This window comes from Trichosurus vulpecula, chromosome 9 (genome assembly GCF_011100635.1).
Source record: "Trichosurus vulpecula isolate mTriVul1 chromosome 9, mTriVul1.pri, whole genome shotgun sequence".
Lineage (NCBI taxonomy): Eukaryota > Metazoa > Chordata > Mammalia > Diprotodontia > Phalangeridae > Trichosurus > Trichosurus vulpecula.
The window spans coordinates 180,587,116-180,603,033 of record NC_050581.1 but is presented as its reverse complement, the minus strand read 5'-3'; the positions used below and the strand labels follow the sequence as shown (position 1 = coordinate 180,603,033).

At 40.2% G+C, this 15,918-nt stretch overlaps 1 protein-coding gene across 1 annotated transcript in view; it reads right to left on the bottom strand.

The window, feature by feature from the left end:
• CADPS (calcium dependent secretion activator) overlaps positions 1-15,918 on the bottom strand; it is a 575,524-nt gene that overhangs the window by 239,794 nt on the left and 319,812 nt on the right. Inside the window, exon 8 of the mRNA XM_036738381.1 lies at positions 1,292-1,403. Coding sequence (XP_036594276.1) covers positions 1,292-1,403 — 112 coding nt within the window. The remainder of the gene's footprint in view (positions 1-1,291; positions 1,404-15,918) is intronic.

The following is a 15,918-nucleotide window of genomic DNA, read 5'->3' as shown; positions in this document are numbered from 1 at the left end:
AGTTGGTGAAATACTGGGAGAACCAGGGTAAAGTGTACAAAAAAATCGATAGCAAACTGCCAATCATAAAAAAGCCAGAACAAACGGCAAATGAATAAAAAAATGAGTGTTTGAGTAGATCTAAGGGATATTATTAGCCTGGAGCATGCTTAAGCTAAAGAAATGTTGTTCATGGATAGGGTGGACTTATTGTGTTGGCAATTTGATTTTCCACTTCTTTCCCAATAAAAGAATGAAAAAATCCAGCACGCAGGAAGCACTGAGGGACAGTAGAAAGAGCACTGCGTGGCATTCTGGGAAGATATTTTAAGAAGAACTTTGAGCGACTAAGTCATTTTGACTATTATAAAAACCCAAATTAACTACAAAGGACATATGAACAAAAATGATATCTACATCCAGAGAAAGAACTGAAAAATAGAAGTATGTATAGAATGGTTTTATATATATATACCTATTTGTGTCTGAAGGTAGACATCTGGGGTGGGGAGAGGGAAAAAAGGGAGGAAAAAAAGAAATTTACATATAACTACTACATATTTCAAAGGAATGGCAAGTTGTACGGAATTTACACTTTCATATGCAATCATCATTTTTATTATACTGTCATGGAAATGCTTGTTTTATTCCATAAATTTAAAATAAAATAAAATGAAAAGGAAAGAGCATTAGATTTGGGTTCAGAGATGTGGGGTAGCATCTCGGCTCTGGGAATTTAATAAATTTACAGCCAAAAAGAGTCTGAGATTTGGAGGCAGAAGAACTAAGTTCAAATTCCAACTCTGCTAGTGACTCCCCAGGCCCCTGTTCCCTTTTCTGTAAAATTAGGGGGTTGGACTCAATGACCTCTAAGATCCTTCCAGCACTGAGTCTGTGATTCCAAGTCCTTTAAACATCTTTGAGCTTCAGTTGGACTCGATGACCCCTAAGGTCTTTTCTGGCTCTGAATTTATGATCTTATGATCATACCACTCTCCTCAGCCATGGAAAAAACTATGCATGTTATCTCTGAAGGGGAACATCCTAGTGTGTTTTGTTGCTTGTCCCTTTAGGAGATTAGGCCATACATGTGGCTAACATCCTAGAAGAATTATTCCCAACCATTGTTCTGTTTCCCAAGCTGGCTAATTCTCTATAGGACAAGATTGGAACATGATTCTTTTTCTGCATTATTAGATGATATATCTGTTTGGGGGGAGTGAAGGAAGAGCAGTTATACATTCTTGGGCCACGAGGTCGCTGTTTAGGTGCATGTGGGCCAGCCCTCCTCCAGGCCCCTACATGTCCTTACCCGACCGAGTTCTTTGTCCTCCAAGGCCAGGACACCTGTGCTTTCAGTGAACAGCTTCACCTTTACAGCTGGCAGGGCGTGGCTCGTGGAGAAATCACCTTGTGTCCCCCACCTGCAGACACAATCAGAGAGGGCAGCATTTGAGACTTTTTGTCACCTGACCCAACTCCGGGATGGCACTGTCTGTCACCCTTCTCCCATGAAAGCTGTAGGAGTGACAAAATGTGTTAATTAACTTGTGAGACACATGCAAGACAGATGCTCAGAAAGTTGCCACTGTTTTTGCAGCAAGCTCCCAGGGATCATTTGGATGGAACGTGAACTTGAGCTGGGGGAGAAGTCTCCCCATCCCATTTCCATGTGAAAATGTGTTCCAAATAAGGCCTGACAGCCACTGGCATTTGCTAATTTATGCCACATGTTTTGAGGTTGGGATCATCTGGATGCAGCCATTCCGAGGCAGCGACCGTGTCATTTGGTTTGCCTCTGCTAATGGTGTTCGTCTTCAAAATAAGGTATATATTTGGTGCTTGGAAGAGCATTGGAGGTGAGGGGTGAGGCGTACATTTCAAGGAATTTACCTCTGCCAAAATGAAGGTTGACCCTATTATATGAACAGCTGAAGAAAAATGACTGATCTTTATAGAGCCCTCGAAGGTTTGCAAAGCATTTTTAGCATGTATCATTTGGGCATCACAGTAACTCTGTAAGGACAGGGACTGGATCTGTGATTTCATTAGGAAAGGAAACCCTTTGGATGAGGAAAGTTCTTCTATCAATTCAAGCTGGTCCCTTCTCTATAACTTATACCTCTCAAGAGAGCAACCAGGACTGTTGAAGAGTTTAAGTGACTAGCCCAGAGACACCTAGCCAGTATGTGTTAGAGGAAAGAATTGAATCAAAGTCTTCTTGGTTCTAACTCCAGATCTCCATCCACTATGCCACACTTGGGAGGTAGAAGATATGGGCAATATTATCCGAATTATGTAAATAAGCAAACAGAGGCTTTAAAAGCTTAAGCAATTCACCACTGCTCACATAACTTGGATCAGAGACAGATTCTGAACCCAGGTCTTCTCTTTCTGTAAGACAGATGCTCAGAAAATTACCATACTTGGTCCATCTTTCCTTCCTTCCCTTCTTCCTTCCTTCCCTCCTTCCCTCCTTCCTTCCTTCCTTCCTTCCTTCCTTCCTTCCTTCCTTCCTTCCTTCCTTCCTTCCTTCCTTCCTTCCTTTCTTCCTTCCTTCTCAGAAATTACTAGTTCCATTGCAGAACCCTGCTGGGAACAATGTTTTCTCATACTCCCTTCCCTTCATTGATATGCATGTATTCACTGGTGTTAGCATCTATTTGAGGTTAAGAATAAAAGCTTCCTGAAGAAAGGGCTATAAGCCCTTGGTTAAGAGCACTTAGCTAAATGCTCAGTAGAGTTAGGTAAGCCCAAAGTGCATGTTGATGAAAGGGCTGACAGCATTATACAGCCCAGTTAGGAGAGCTGGATTCTAATTTGGACTCTGCCACTAATTAGCTGTAAAACTTCAGAAAACTCACTTCAACTTTCTAGGCTTCAGTTTTCTCTTCAGTAACATGAAAGAATTGAATGAAATTCAGTCAAACAAGCATCTTTCTTTTGAACTTTTGCCAAGATTTTTGAACTTTTGTCTTTTGTTTTTATATGAGTAGATGGTGGAGTAGGCAGACCATTGCCTGTGGAGTCAGCAAATCCTGAGCTTGAATGTTGCCCCAGACACTTCACTAGCCCGGTGCCTGGGAAATCATTGAATCTTTCTGGGTTTCAGGTAACTCTTTTTTAAAATGAGGATTTTGGATGTGGTGGCCTCCATGGTCCTTTTGAGCTTTAAATCTATGGTCTGTAATCCAAGATCTTCCTTTTCCCACTGAGCCAGAAAAAAAGAATAAACAAAGGGAAAAGAATAGAAATAAAGAAAAAGAAGAAAAAAGAGAAGAAAAAAAAGCTGTCCAGCAACAACAACACATAGAATGAGCCTGACAGTCCATGCAAGGATCACATGGTTCCCCACCTTTGCAAAGAAGGAAGGAAGGGGCATTTTCATGTCTCCTCTTTCAGTCAAAGTCACTTAGCCACTAAACAAAACTGTGAACTGGAGAAGCTCCAGGCAAATAGCAGAGAAGGCATTTGATCCCAGTTCTTCAGTGTTCTTTCCAACTAATGGCATAACAAATTAATGAGATCATGTGTATGAAAGTACTTTGCAAATTATAAAGCATTATACAGATGTAAGGGATGATGATTCAACAATGGTGATGAAAATTAAATAACCTGGGACACTGTGTGGCCACGAGGACAGGGATGGATTTCTTACAGAAACTAATTCACTAGAATCTTTGATCCATGGTCAAATTATTCTATAGGGTAATGGACATTTGCATACAATCTCTTCCTTTTTTACTTCCTGCCAAATGTGTGTGTGTGTGTGTGTGTGTGTGTGTGTGTGTGTGTGAGAGAGAGAGAGAGACTGTGTGTGTGTGTGTGTGTGTGTGTATGTGTGTGTGTGTGATGAGGATAGGACTGAGAGAAGAGCAATAACACAGTTCCAGGAACCTCTACCCAGTGGGCTGGTTTCCTAGGGATTGTCTCTCTTGCTTTGGAGGAAACAGTCCAAACTGAATTTCTGGTGCCAAACACATTGGCGCTCTAGTCAGAATTTGACCAATGTTACTTAAGAAGACTGAAAATTGATCTGAGCCTCTGCTATGGGATCTCCATCTGGGAAAAATAAGATCACATCAGTTGGACTCAGTTCAAACAGCCGTTGTCTGCTAAGGATCAGAATGGATCAGAGACAGGCAATCCATCCATTGCAATGGTATTTTCCATGTTTCTTTTTGACCTAGACCAGCAGCTGGCATTAGGTTTCCAAGATGATTTTAGGCCTCTCTTGATGTGTGACATCAACCCCAAAGCCCATAACTATCCATCAGTAATCAAATGAAAGTCTGCCACCCCAACCCAGATTAAGCTTAGGTTAATTGTTAATTCCAGGACAAGGCCCCAGTACAGTCAGACTATAGGTCATGGGAGGCATACGATGATATATTCAAGTTAATCCATCAATAAGTATTTATTAAGTGCCTACAAAGGGCCAGGTGCTGGGTTAAGTGCTTGGAGACACAAAGAAAGGTACAAGACAATCCATGCTCACAAGGAGCTCACAGTCTAATGGGGGAGACAACATGCAAACAGCTATGCACCAACAAGATACCTATGGGACAGATTGAAGATAATCAGCAGAGGGAAGGCCCTAGAATTAAGGAGGATTAGTGATTCAGTGAATAGAGTCCAGGCCTTGGAATCAGGGAGAGAGTTCAAATCCTTCCTCAGATACTTACTAGCTGTATGCTGTTTCAGTTTTCAGTCATGTCTGACTTTTCATGACCCCCATGTACCATAGTACACTATTGCTGTCCCTGAGGTTTTCTTGGCAAAGAACTGCAATGGTTTGCCATTTCCTTCTTTAATTCCTCCCTTGACTGAATTCTAGTGAGTTAAGGCAAATAGAGATTAAATGACTTGTCCAGGGTCACACAGCTAGTAAGTGTCTGAGGACAAATTTGAACTCAGGTCTTCCTGATTCTGGGCCCAGTGCTCTATCCACTGAACCATTTAGCTGCCTCCTGCTAAATGTGTAACCTTGGACAAATGATTTAACCTTTCTTTGCCTTGGTTTCCTAATCTGTAAAAGGAGGCTAATATTAACACCTACCTCACAAGGCTTGCTGTGAGGATTAAATGAGTTGAAGTACTTTGTACACCTTGAAGCATTATGCAAATGCTAGCTACCATCCATCATCATTATCTTCATCATTATTAACAGCATTTTGTAGAAGGTAGAACTTTAGCTGCGACTTGAAAGAAGCTGGAGAGGGAGAATTCTAGGCACAGAGGACAGCCCATGATGGATTGTTTTGTGCAAAGAGCATCAATAAGACCAATGTCCCTGAATTGCAGGATACATACAGGTTAATAATGTGTAAGATGACTGGAAAGTTAGGGGGGAGCCAGGTTATGAAAGGCTTTGAATGCCAAATAGAGAGTTCATATTTGATCTTGGAAATGATAGGGAGCCATTGGAATTAATTGAATAGGGGAGTGACATGGTCAGACCAGCGCTTGAGGAGGATTGTTTTGACAGCTGAGTGAAGGATGTATTGAAGTTGGGACAGACTAGAAGTAGGCATACCAATCAACAGGCATACCAAGAGAGAGGGGATGGGGGCCTGAACCAGTGTGGTGGCTGGGCTGTGTGATTAGAGAGTAGTGCAGGCATGAGGTGTTGGGGTCGGCACTAGAGTGGTGGTAATGTCAGAGGAGAGAAGGGGGCATATTCAAGAGATTTTGGGAAGGTAAAATAGACACGACTGAGCGATACTTGGCTGTAGTAGATAAGAGACAGTGAGAAGTCAAGGATGACATTTAGGTCAGATGACTGGGAGGAGGATGGGCCCCTTGATAGCATAGGGAAGTTCAGAGGAGTGGAGAGTCTTTTGAGAAAGAAAGCAAGTTTAATTTTGGACATGCTGAGTTTAAGTTTCCCATAAGCAGTTGGAAATGCTTGGCTAGAGGTTTGAAGAAAGGTTAGGCCGGATGAGTAGATTGGAAAATCATCTTTGTAGAAAGATGGTAATTGAATCCAGAGGAACTGATGTGATCACCAATCAAAATAGTGTAGAGGAAGAAGAGAAGCCGGTCCAGAGCACTGGAGGACACATGTAGGTAGTAGGTATGCCTTGGATAAAGATCCAGCAAAGGAGATTGAAGAAAGAACTTTCAGACAAGTAGGAGAACCAGGATAGAATAATGTCAAAGAAATCTAGACAGAAGAGAATGTCAAGGAAAAGAGGCTGACCAATAGTGTCAAGGGCTGTAGAGAGGTCAAGAATGAAGAGGATTGAGAAAAGGCCATTGATTTTTACTTTAGAGAGTAACTTTAGAGAGAACAATTTTGTTTGATTGAGAATTTCTCAAGCCAGACTGTAGAAAGTCCAGAATAGAGTGAAAGCACCTAGTGTAGATGGCCTTTTAAAATCATTTTGCTATAAAAGAGCAAAGACATATGGAGCGATAGTTCATGGGGATGGATGGATCAAGAGAGGTTTTCCAGAGGATGGGGGAGACACGAGCATAGGCATATAGGGAAGGTGGTCAGTATGGAAGTAGCCAGTGGCCAGAGAGAGATAGAAAACTAGTTAGAGAGCAGGGATGACAGATAGGGCAATCTACTGCAGAAGATGGGATGGAATCAGATCATTTGGGTATGTAGAGGAGTTTGCCTTGACAAGGAGAAGGGTCATCTTTCTATGTGAGAGAGGGGTGAAGGGGAACAGTGGCAGAATGCATCTGAATGGTGTGAAATGAAGAGGGGAAAAGAGAGAGAGGTCTCTGTGAATGGCCTTAATTTTTTCACTCAGCTTTGATTTCAGGGTGCCAGCAAGTCTCATAACATATTCAGCCAAAGCCTTTTCCTTGATACCTTTATATGCTCAATGCTTTTCTTCTGAAGGAGAGGACACCAAGGTATTTGTAATTATTGTCATCTTCTACTGGCTCAGTTTGACCTTTAAGCTTAGTTTGAAGCCTTCAGTCTCTCTTTTATTGGGACACTTGAATAATTTTATATTTATTGAGTCCAAATGACACCTTGATCTTATTGAAGAAAGGTTCCACATGATAAATTTGCTGTTTAATGTGTTTCATATAATTTGCTATTAATTGAAGTGATTAATAAAGTATTTTGGTTTGATTATTTAATACGGAAATCATATTCAGTTCTATTTAGGAGTGGTAATGGATTTAAAGCTACATGAAACCATAACAGACCTCAACTGCCTCCCTGTTTAGAGATTTATTCTAGTGATACAACCTGCTCTGGATCAAGGACAGAGCATATAACTGGCTTATACTTGGTTGAAATGCTGGTGTTTCCATCTTTTGATAGTAAATATGTCTGAGAGGAATCTGGTAAGGTACTTTGCTATTAGTTTAAGTGCCAAATTATGGATCTTATCTGCCTTTACCCACACCTTTCCAGTTTTTCAGAGAATCCAAAGTTTCAATCATTTTTCTTTAACCGTTTTACAATTCTGTCATTTATTATGTTAATGTGCCAATTTTCTATTTCTCACTAAATCTAACCTGTTTTTTTTCCATTTTATTGACTTTCTTGTGACCATAGAGATGATCAGAAATTTTCCACACAGAAATTTTCTTCAGGGATTCTCTCTTTTGGTTTGTTTCTCAAGTTTCTATAGTCAAACTTGTGACTGATGTTGACGTATTTAGTGCTTTTTAAAGTCCTAATATCTTCTTATTGTTAGCTTTTAATTGCTAATTAAGGAAATTCAGAATTTCTGGTATATTTTTGTTCTCCACATTCTGTTCTTCCTGTTTCTTTTTTGTTGCCTTTAATTAGGCAATATGACACTGAAGTTTCCTACTGAGCTTAAAAACTAGGTGTTGATATAATTTTCCAATGTTTTTTATAGATCTCTAGTAACTCCCTCAAGTCACTTCTGCCATGGTAGTAGCAGAACTATTATTAGTATTAATGATTGTTGTTGTTGTTGAAACCTGATAATAATCAGTTTGGATGACAGAGGGCTCTTTCCCCAAGAAACCTCCCTCAGTGTTAAAAATGACGCTCGTTTCTTCCAGGTCTCAGAATATCTTCTATTATATTTGGATAAGGGGAAATTTTTTAAATTAATTAACTTACTCCAACCCTCCCCCCCCATATAGATGATTAGGAAAAGTGCAATGGCTCCCATTTGTCGTTTCTTCAACCATCTTAAACAGAACTGGGTATTTTTTTTTCTTTTGGTCAACTGGCTCATTTCAGTCTAAAGTCAATTGAAATTGATAGCTTTCAGGTCTCATTTCCTCAGCCTCATTTTAAGCCCATTGGCTCTTGCTAGTGTTCTAGTTTCTAATTTTAGATTTAGATCACAGGTTCAACATTTTAAAAACAGTTTGACAAATCCAGCAAAAAAAAAATACTGTGGCTTTTGGATGGAGAAATATATCTGTAAGCTCATCTATTTTCCACTAGAGTCCCTTTTCCTCCTTTTCTCTACCCATTAGTTGATTTCCTGCAGTGCATTTGGCCTTGGCTATTGAGGTGAATATATGCTCTTAATGGCTTAGAACAGTAGTGAAAGTGAACTTTCATCAGAAAAGCTCAGAGGTTGATAAAACTGGTTGCAAACAAGGCGGGAAGAAGCAAAAGAAAGTTCGGTTTGGTGCATGAGGAAGAGAAAGCAAAGGTGGCAAGCAAGAGTAGGGAATCACGTTTAAAGGGTCATTAAAGAGGTGGAAATTCTCACACTTCAAGAAAGTGGTGATTTTGAATGAAATGGGGACTTGGAACATCTCCACTTGTATACTACTCAACACACCTCTGTGACTTTTCACAGGCCCCTAAACCTCTGCTTTCTCATCTGTAGAATGAGCAGGTAGAACTAGATGTCTGCTAAGATCCCTTTCACCTCGAAATCTACAGTCCCATGGTTCCTTTACAGCTTTCAGTCCTATGATAGCTTGAGAGGCAGAGAGTCAGACAGGTGATTGCAGCCTTAATCACAGGGAAAGATTCCTTTCATAGACGTAAGCATGGGTCTTTTCAATCATAATTCCTGATAAGGAGAGAACTATCAGCCTCGCCATCTTGAAATATGAAGTAATTAATGTACATTGATCTGCGTATGATCTACGTATGTAAATCCAAATATGGATTGTAGGAGCTGGACCACAGACCAAGGTTCTTGACTGACATGTCATGTTTGTTGTTGTTGTCATTGTTTAGTTATATCCAAGTCTTCATGACCTCACTTGGAGTTTTCTTGGCAAAGATACTGGAATGGTGTACTATTTCCTTCTCCAGCTTATTTTACAGATGGGGAAACTTAGGCAAATGGGTTTAAGTGACTCGGCCTGGGTCACACAGCTAATAAGTGTCTGATGTCAGATTTGAACTTAGTTAGATGAGTCTTCCTGACTCCACTCTATCCGCTGCACCACCTAGCATACTGCTGTACTATTTAAGAAACACTAAATTGACTGTATGCTGAGAATGATATTTATAATTCTCAAGAGTCTGCTTAATGTCCTGAGCCCAGAAACAGGTGAGGAATAAAGGCCTGCTGTACAGTAGAATGCATTTCAATGTAGTTAGAGGTATATTACTGCTTTCTCCTCCCCACCCTCCCACCCATTACAGGTGAGAGAGGACAGTGAGAGAGATAACAGCTTCTATGAGTACATGTCCAAGAGAACAGAGCTTGTGATAGAGTGTACATAGGAAAGAAGCAGGGTCTCAGTCTGGTTTTCCCATTAACAAGGTATGGGCAGAAGTGGAGGGCTATGAGATGAGGACTAGAATTGGGTTTAGAGGACCTGAGTTTGAGTCTTGGCTCTACCATTTGCTGTCTTTGTGATCTCAACCTCCTTGTGCAACAAAGAAGTGGTAATAGATTTCCTCTAATGGTCCCTGTAGCAATAATCTATGATCTTGCCCAAGTTTTCCCTAGCCTTAAAAAGCCTTTGCTACACCTCAGCATCTCCTCAACCTACCAACTTGTGTCTCTCCTCTCTTTCTCAGCCAAACCCCCCCCCCCAAAAAAAAGAGAAATCTGTGTAGATTAGATAAAGCATTAATTAAGCACTCAAATGCAAGGCACTGGGCTGAGTTGTGAATACCAATAAAAGTAAAAAGAGAGACAATTCCTGCCCTCAGGGAGATTACATTCTAATGAGGGAAGACCACATCAAAGGGACCTGAAAAATGGGAATTCGGGTCTCAAAGGCTGAGTGAGCTGGGTGATAAATGAGCACACCTCATGTGAGGTTCTAGGGAGAAACTCATTAACTGGAGAGATTGGCAGTGTGAGGAAGACTACTGTGGGTATGGTGCCCTACACGTCTTTTCCTGTCCCTTGCTTCTCAATGCTTTGCAGTTTGGCTTCTGACATCATTCATCTCTTAGCTAAATCTGCAGCCTCCCAAAGTTATCAACTATCTTACAATGGCCAAGTCTAATGACTTTCTTAGACCTTATCGTTCTTTCGGACACTTGTGACCCTTCTTTCCTCTCCAGCTTTTCATGACTTCTCCTAGTTCTCATCTTACCTGTTGACCAGTCCGCTTGAGTCTCATTTGCTAGCTCACCATCTATAGCCAGTCAATAATCATTTATTAAGCACTTACTATTTAGCATGTACTATACTAATCATTAAAAATAGAAATAGACAAGTAAAAGATAAATGCCTCATTGAGTTAACATTCTAATGGGGGAGATAACATACAAATGGAAGATAAAAATGTGTGTGTGTGTGTGTGTGTGTGTGTGTGAGAGAGAGAGAGAGAAAGAGAGAGAGAGAGAGAGAGAGAGAGAGAGAGAGAGACAGACAGAGGGAGGGAGGGAGAGAGAGTAGAAAAGATACTTCCACAAAGGTAGATGTAGAAAGAAATCTAGTCATATTATACTTCTAAACTCTGAGTATACCCCAAAACTCTGTCCTGGGTCCTCATGTCTCCTCTCTCTGTACTGTCTTTCTTGGTGACTTCATTAGCTCCTATGGATTTAATGATGATGCCTATGTGAATGACTAACAGAGAGATCTATTTTGTCCCCATCTCTTTTGAGCTCCAAATCCACATCACCAACTACCTGTTAGACATTTTGAACTAGACATCTCATAGACATCCCAAACTCAGCATTTCCAGAATAAAGACCAGTTTCCCCCTGTGCTCCACCTTCCCCTCCCCAACATCTACCAAACTTCTCTATTTCTACCAATATAACAATCATTCTTTTAATTTCCAGGTTTATAATCTCAGTTTTATCTATGACTCCTCCCTCTCCCTCCTCCCACATAGCCAATCAGTTGTCACCTTTGACTATAGAGATAGAAACACTGGGTCAGGTCTTCATCCCCTCTCTCCTGGACTTCAGTGGCCTCTCAGTTGGTCTCCTCTCTTTAATCTCTCCCCACTTCACACAGAAGTCAGTGTTTTACCTTAAGCAAAGGTCTGAGTACTTCACTCCCTGTACTTTATAATCTTTACTGGCTCTCTATTGCCTTCAGGATTAAAGAAAAAATCCTTTATTTTTAATACTCCTTCAAACCTGGGGCAGCTAGGTGGCACAGTGGATAAAGCCAGGAAGACCTGAGTTCAAATTTGACCTCCGACACTCACTAGCTATGTGGCCACGTTGGGCAACTCACCTATTTCCTCACCTATAAAATGAGGACAATAATAGCACCTACCTTCCAGGGTTCCTGGGAGATCAAATGAGACAATAATCGTGAAGGGCACAGTGCCCAGCATGAAGCAAGTGCTGTGTAAATCCTAGCTATCATCATCATTATTATTTTTATTATTATTTTCATCATCTTGGTCTCCAGATATTTTTTTTTTATTACTCACCTTGTCACATTTCACTGTCCAACAAAATTGTTGTTCCTTCTGAAAAGGACTTTATCTCCCATCTACATACATTTGCTCTGGCTGTCCCTCATGCCTGGAATGCCTTTCCTTCTCACCTCCACCTCAGAGAATTCTTCTCTTTCTTTAAATTGAAGCTCAATACCACCTCCTACATGAGCTGCTCCCTCTCTCCCTAACTACTCTTAATTTAAATACCTTGTCTTTACTCACTGTCTCTAAATATGCAATAATATAGATATATAAACAAATATTTATGTATATACACTCATAAATATGCATCTATGCAAAATCCTTCATTCAGTTTTAAGCTTAATAATGTCAGATTTCTAAGTGCAACAGACTTACAAAAACAACATTCAAAAAGCTAAGTATGTAAAATTTTAAAATATTGATATATTTCTTATTAGAATTCAGTATATCTGCTCTCATGTGTCGTAGGTCACTCTAGTCAATTTTTGAACTTTGTAAAAACTTTCCTTAGCTGTTCTTCAGTGAATGAAAGAGTTGCATTTGTAATCCTAGCCTTAGGATCATCCAAATAACAAGGTTCAAGCCTAGGCTTGATGTGACCTAACAAGAATAAGTCTAATGGAGATAGACCCAAGGTGGCCAACCAAGAGGACCTCTTCTACCAATACACTCTTCTGAGGAATTGTCATCCTGAAACTGTGGTAGATACAATGCATAATGACAAGATGTCCCTTCTTTTTAAGATCACAATTTAAAATTCTCATTTAAAATTCACAAACTAAATGAGCATTAGAGAAATTTAAATAATTAATTTTTTAAATGATTTTCTTTGTAAGGTGGTAGTATTTGTACTTCTGAAGTTATTAAAGCTTTAAACTGTACTAAGACTTTTGGGATATGGGGCACACAGGTCTATGTAAAATGAATGCAAAATAGACTCAGGACAGTTTTGTGAGGAAGGCACTAGCAATGGGGGTGGGAGGGAAGCTTCAGAAAAGACTTTCCACAGAAGGTGATGTTTGACTTGAGTTTTGATTGAAGCTGGGGATTCTCAGAACCAAATCTGAGAGGGTACATTTCAGGCATGGGAGTCAGGGGAGCCACCAGAGCAAAGTTGGAGAATGAAGGGTCCTATGGGAGGAGCACAAGGAAGGCCAGTTTGGCTGGATCACAGTATGCATGAAGGTGAAGGCTAGAAAAGTAGGTTAGGGCCAAGTTTTGAAGGATTTTAAATGCTACTCAGGGAGTTCATACTTGATTCTAATTTTAATCTGTTTTAATTCTAATCACTAAGGGTATATTGAGTTAGAAAGGTGATATAGTTTGACCTACACTGTTAGAAAAATCACTTTTGCTGATAGATTGAAGTACAGAGAATCTTGAACCAAGGATGCCAAATTAGAAGGCTGTTGCAGTAGTTCATGCACTAGGTGATAAAGGGCTGAGTTAGGGCTGTGTTTGTGTGAGTGGAGAGAAATGTTAGACCCCTGTCAACCCTCCCCCCCCAAGAAAAAGTCTGATGGAGATAAAGCAGGCTACCCAAGTGGTCAAACAAGAGGATCTCCTCTACTGATCCAATGGCCTGAGAAGATGTCATTCAGAAAATTAAACTTAAATTTAAAAAAAAATATTTTTCAAGATTCACTTAAATAACCATGAAAGAAATTTAAATAATTAAATGTTTACATTATGTCTTTTGCAAATCTGTAGAATTTATACTTCTGATGTTATTAATGTTTAAAACTGCACTAAGACTTTTGGGATGTCATATAGATCAATGACTCCATACAACATAGTAGATAGAGTCTAGGTAAAGTCCTGCCTCAGAGCCATTGGCTCTGTGACCTTGGGCGATCACTTAACCTCTTAGGGTTCTAAGAAATTTTCTAAGATTGTAGATGGCAGAGAAGGTACCATGAGGGTTCCTTATTATGGGCTTCCCATCTCATTGAAATCCCAGGGCCAGGCCCTATCTGGATCTTCTTCTGTGTATTTCCATTCTGTATATATTTATAGACAGGCACGCTGCTTCTCCTAATAGATTATAAACTTTTTGAAATGAGGGATTAATTTCTTTCTTGTCTTTATATTGTCAGCACCTGGCTCATTGGAAGGGTTGAATAAGTGCTTACTGATGGATCGATCTTATGACCTTGGACAAGTAATTCTCTCATTTTAGGCCTTGGTTTACTAGGCTAGAAAATGCACGAGAGCTAGGTTGAATATTCTCTAAAGTCTTGCCCAGTGCTACTATGGTACAATAGAAAGAATCCAGCATTTGGGATCAGGGGTCCTGGATTCCATCTAAAGCTCTGCCATTCACTCTCTATGAAACCTTGGGCAAGTCACTTAACCTCTGTGGGCCTCCTTCTCCTCATCTGTAAAGACAAGGTGTTGGGCTAAGGTCTCTCCCAGCTCTAAATTCATGATCCATGATTCTATGACATCACTTGGCTCTGAGCAAAACAATCTAGAAAGGCTTTCCTATATACTGCGTACACATGGACAGCATACTTCTGGGTAGAGATGCAGAAGAAGATTGTTTGGTGATTTCTTAAAGGGACAACTCATTGAACTCGACAAACATTTTGTATGAAGCTACCACCTCACAGGCTTTGGGCTAGGAATCCAAGAAGCAATTTCTTCACCTCTAACATTGAAATAAGAATGGCATGTATTTCTATGATAATTTCCTTCCCATGAGGTAGGCAAAGATATTCCCATTTTTCAGATGAGTAAACAGAGCCTCAGAGAGCTGAAGTGACTTGCCCAGAATCACAGAGTAAGTGGCATATCTGAGACTTGAACCTAGGGCCTCTGCTTCTAAGTCCAGTATATTTTTTCTAGTTCACCATCATATATGTATGTATGTATGCATATGTATATATAATCTATGATAATCTATATATAATGTATATATAGTCCATGATAATTCATATATAATCTAATAGATATATAATCTATCTATATATATATAAAATCTAAAGATCAAATGACCATATATAAATATGAATGACCATATAAATATATGGTCATTTGATCTTAAGAAACTGAGATGGACAGAGGTTAAGTGACTTGTCCAGAGTCATACACATGAGTTAGGATTTGAACCCAGGTCTTTTGACAGCTGATTTTTAATGCTTTCCCCCTTTTCCTTTCTTTCCCCAAAGTGAGCAAGAAAATGTGAGCAACTGGCTCCAAATCCAGTCTGTTGTCAATAAATCCTTATTGAGCATTGACTAATTTTGCTGACCTGGCTAGACCTCCCCCCACCCAAAAAAATCTGTTATATTCTTTGTTACAAAAGATGGCTCTGTGGGGACAGGAAAGGAGGGGGCAAATAAATTCAGAAATGAAGGTGATATAAAAAGAAAATATCAATGAGATATTAAAAACACTTTTTGAATGAATGGGGCTGAATGAAATGTAACCCAGAAAATTAGCCACCCCTCTACTCAATAAACTCCCATGGCTTCCTATTGCCTCCATGGTCAAATAGAAAAATCCTGGCTGCTTTTTAAAGTCTGTGATAAACTCGCCCCTTCCTACTTTTCTGCTCTTCTTGTACCTTATTCCTCTGGGTACTCTTTTTCAGTGACACTGTCTTCCTTGCTGTTTCTTACACGACACAGCAGATTGCCTTTTTACTGGTGGTTTCCTGTGCCTGGCATGCCCTCACTCTCCATATTCTGGCTTCCTTCAAAAGTCAACTAAAATCCCACCTTCTACGAGAAGCCTCTCAGGTGGTCCCTCTCACTACCAGGGCCTTCTTCCTGAGAGTGCATCCAATTTACTCTAGATCTATGTTGCTTGTACACAGTTATTTCATCTTAGCTCTCACATTAGACTGCAAGCTCATTGTGGGCACGGACCATTTTTGCCTTTCTTTGTGTCCTCAGCACTTAACACAGTGGCCGACATACAGTCATTTACTTAGAAAATACTTCTTGACTTGACCTGAACTACGGGCAAGCTCTTGGTTTGTGTATACTTAAAGAAAAACCTCCTATAGGCGGCAGCTATTAACCTGCATACCCATAATCCCTCCAGGGCTAGGCGTACCCTGACAACCTACTGCTCTGATTTGATGCTCCAGCCTCTTGTCCCATGGAATTTCTTTCCAGCTCAAGAGACACAAGGGCAATTGTGACCCAACACAGGAAGAAGGGG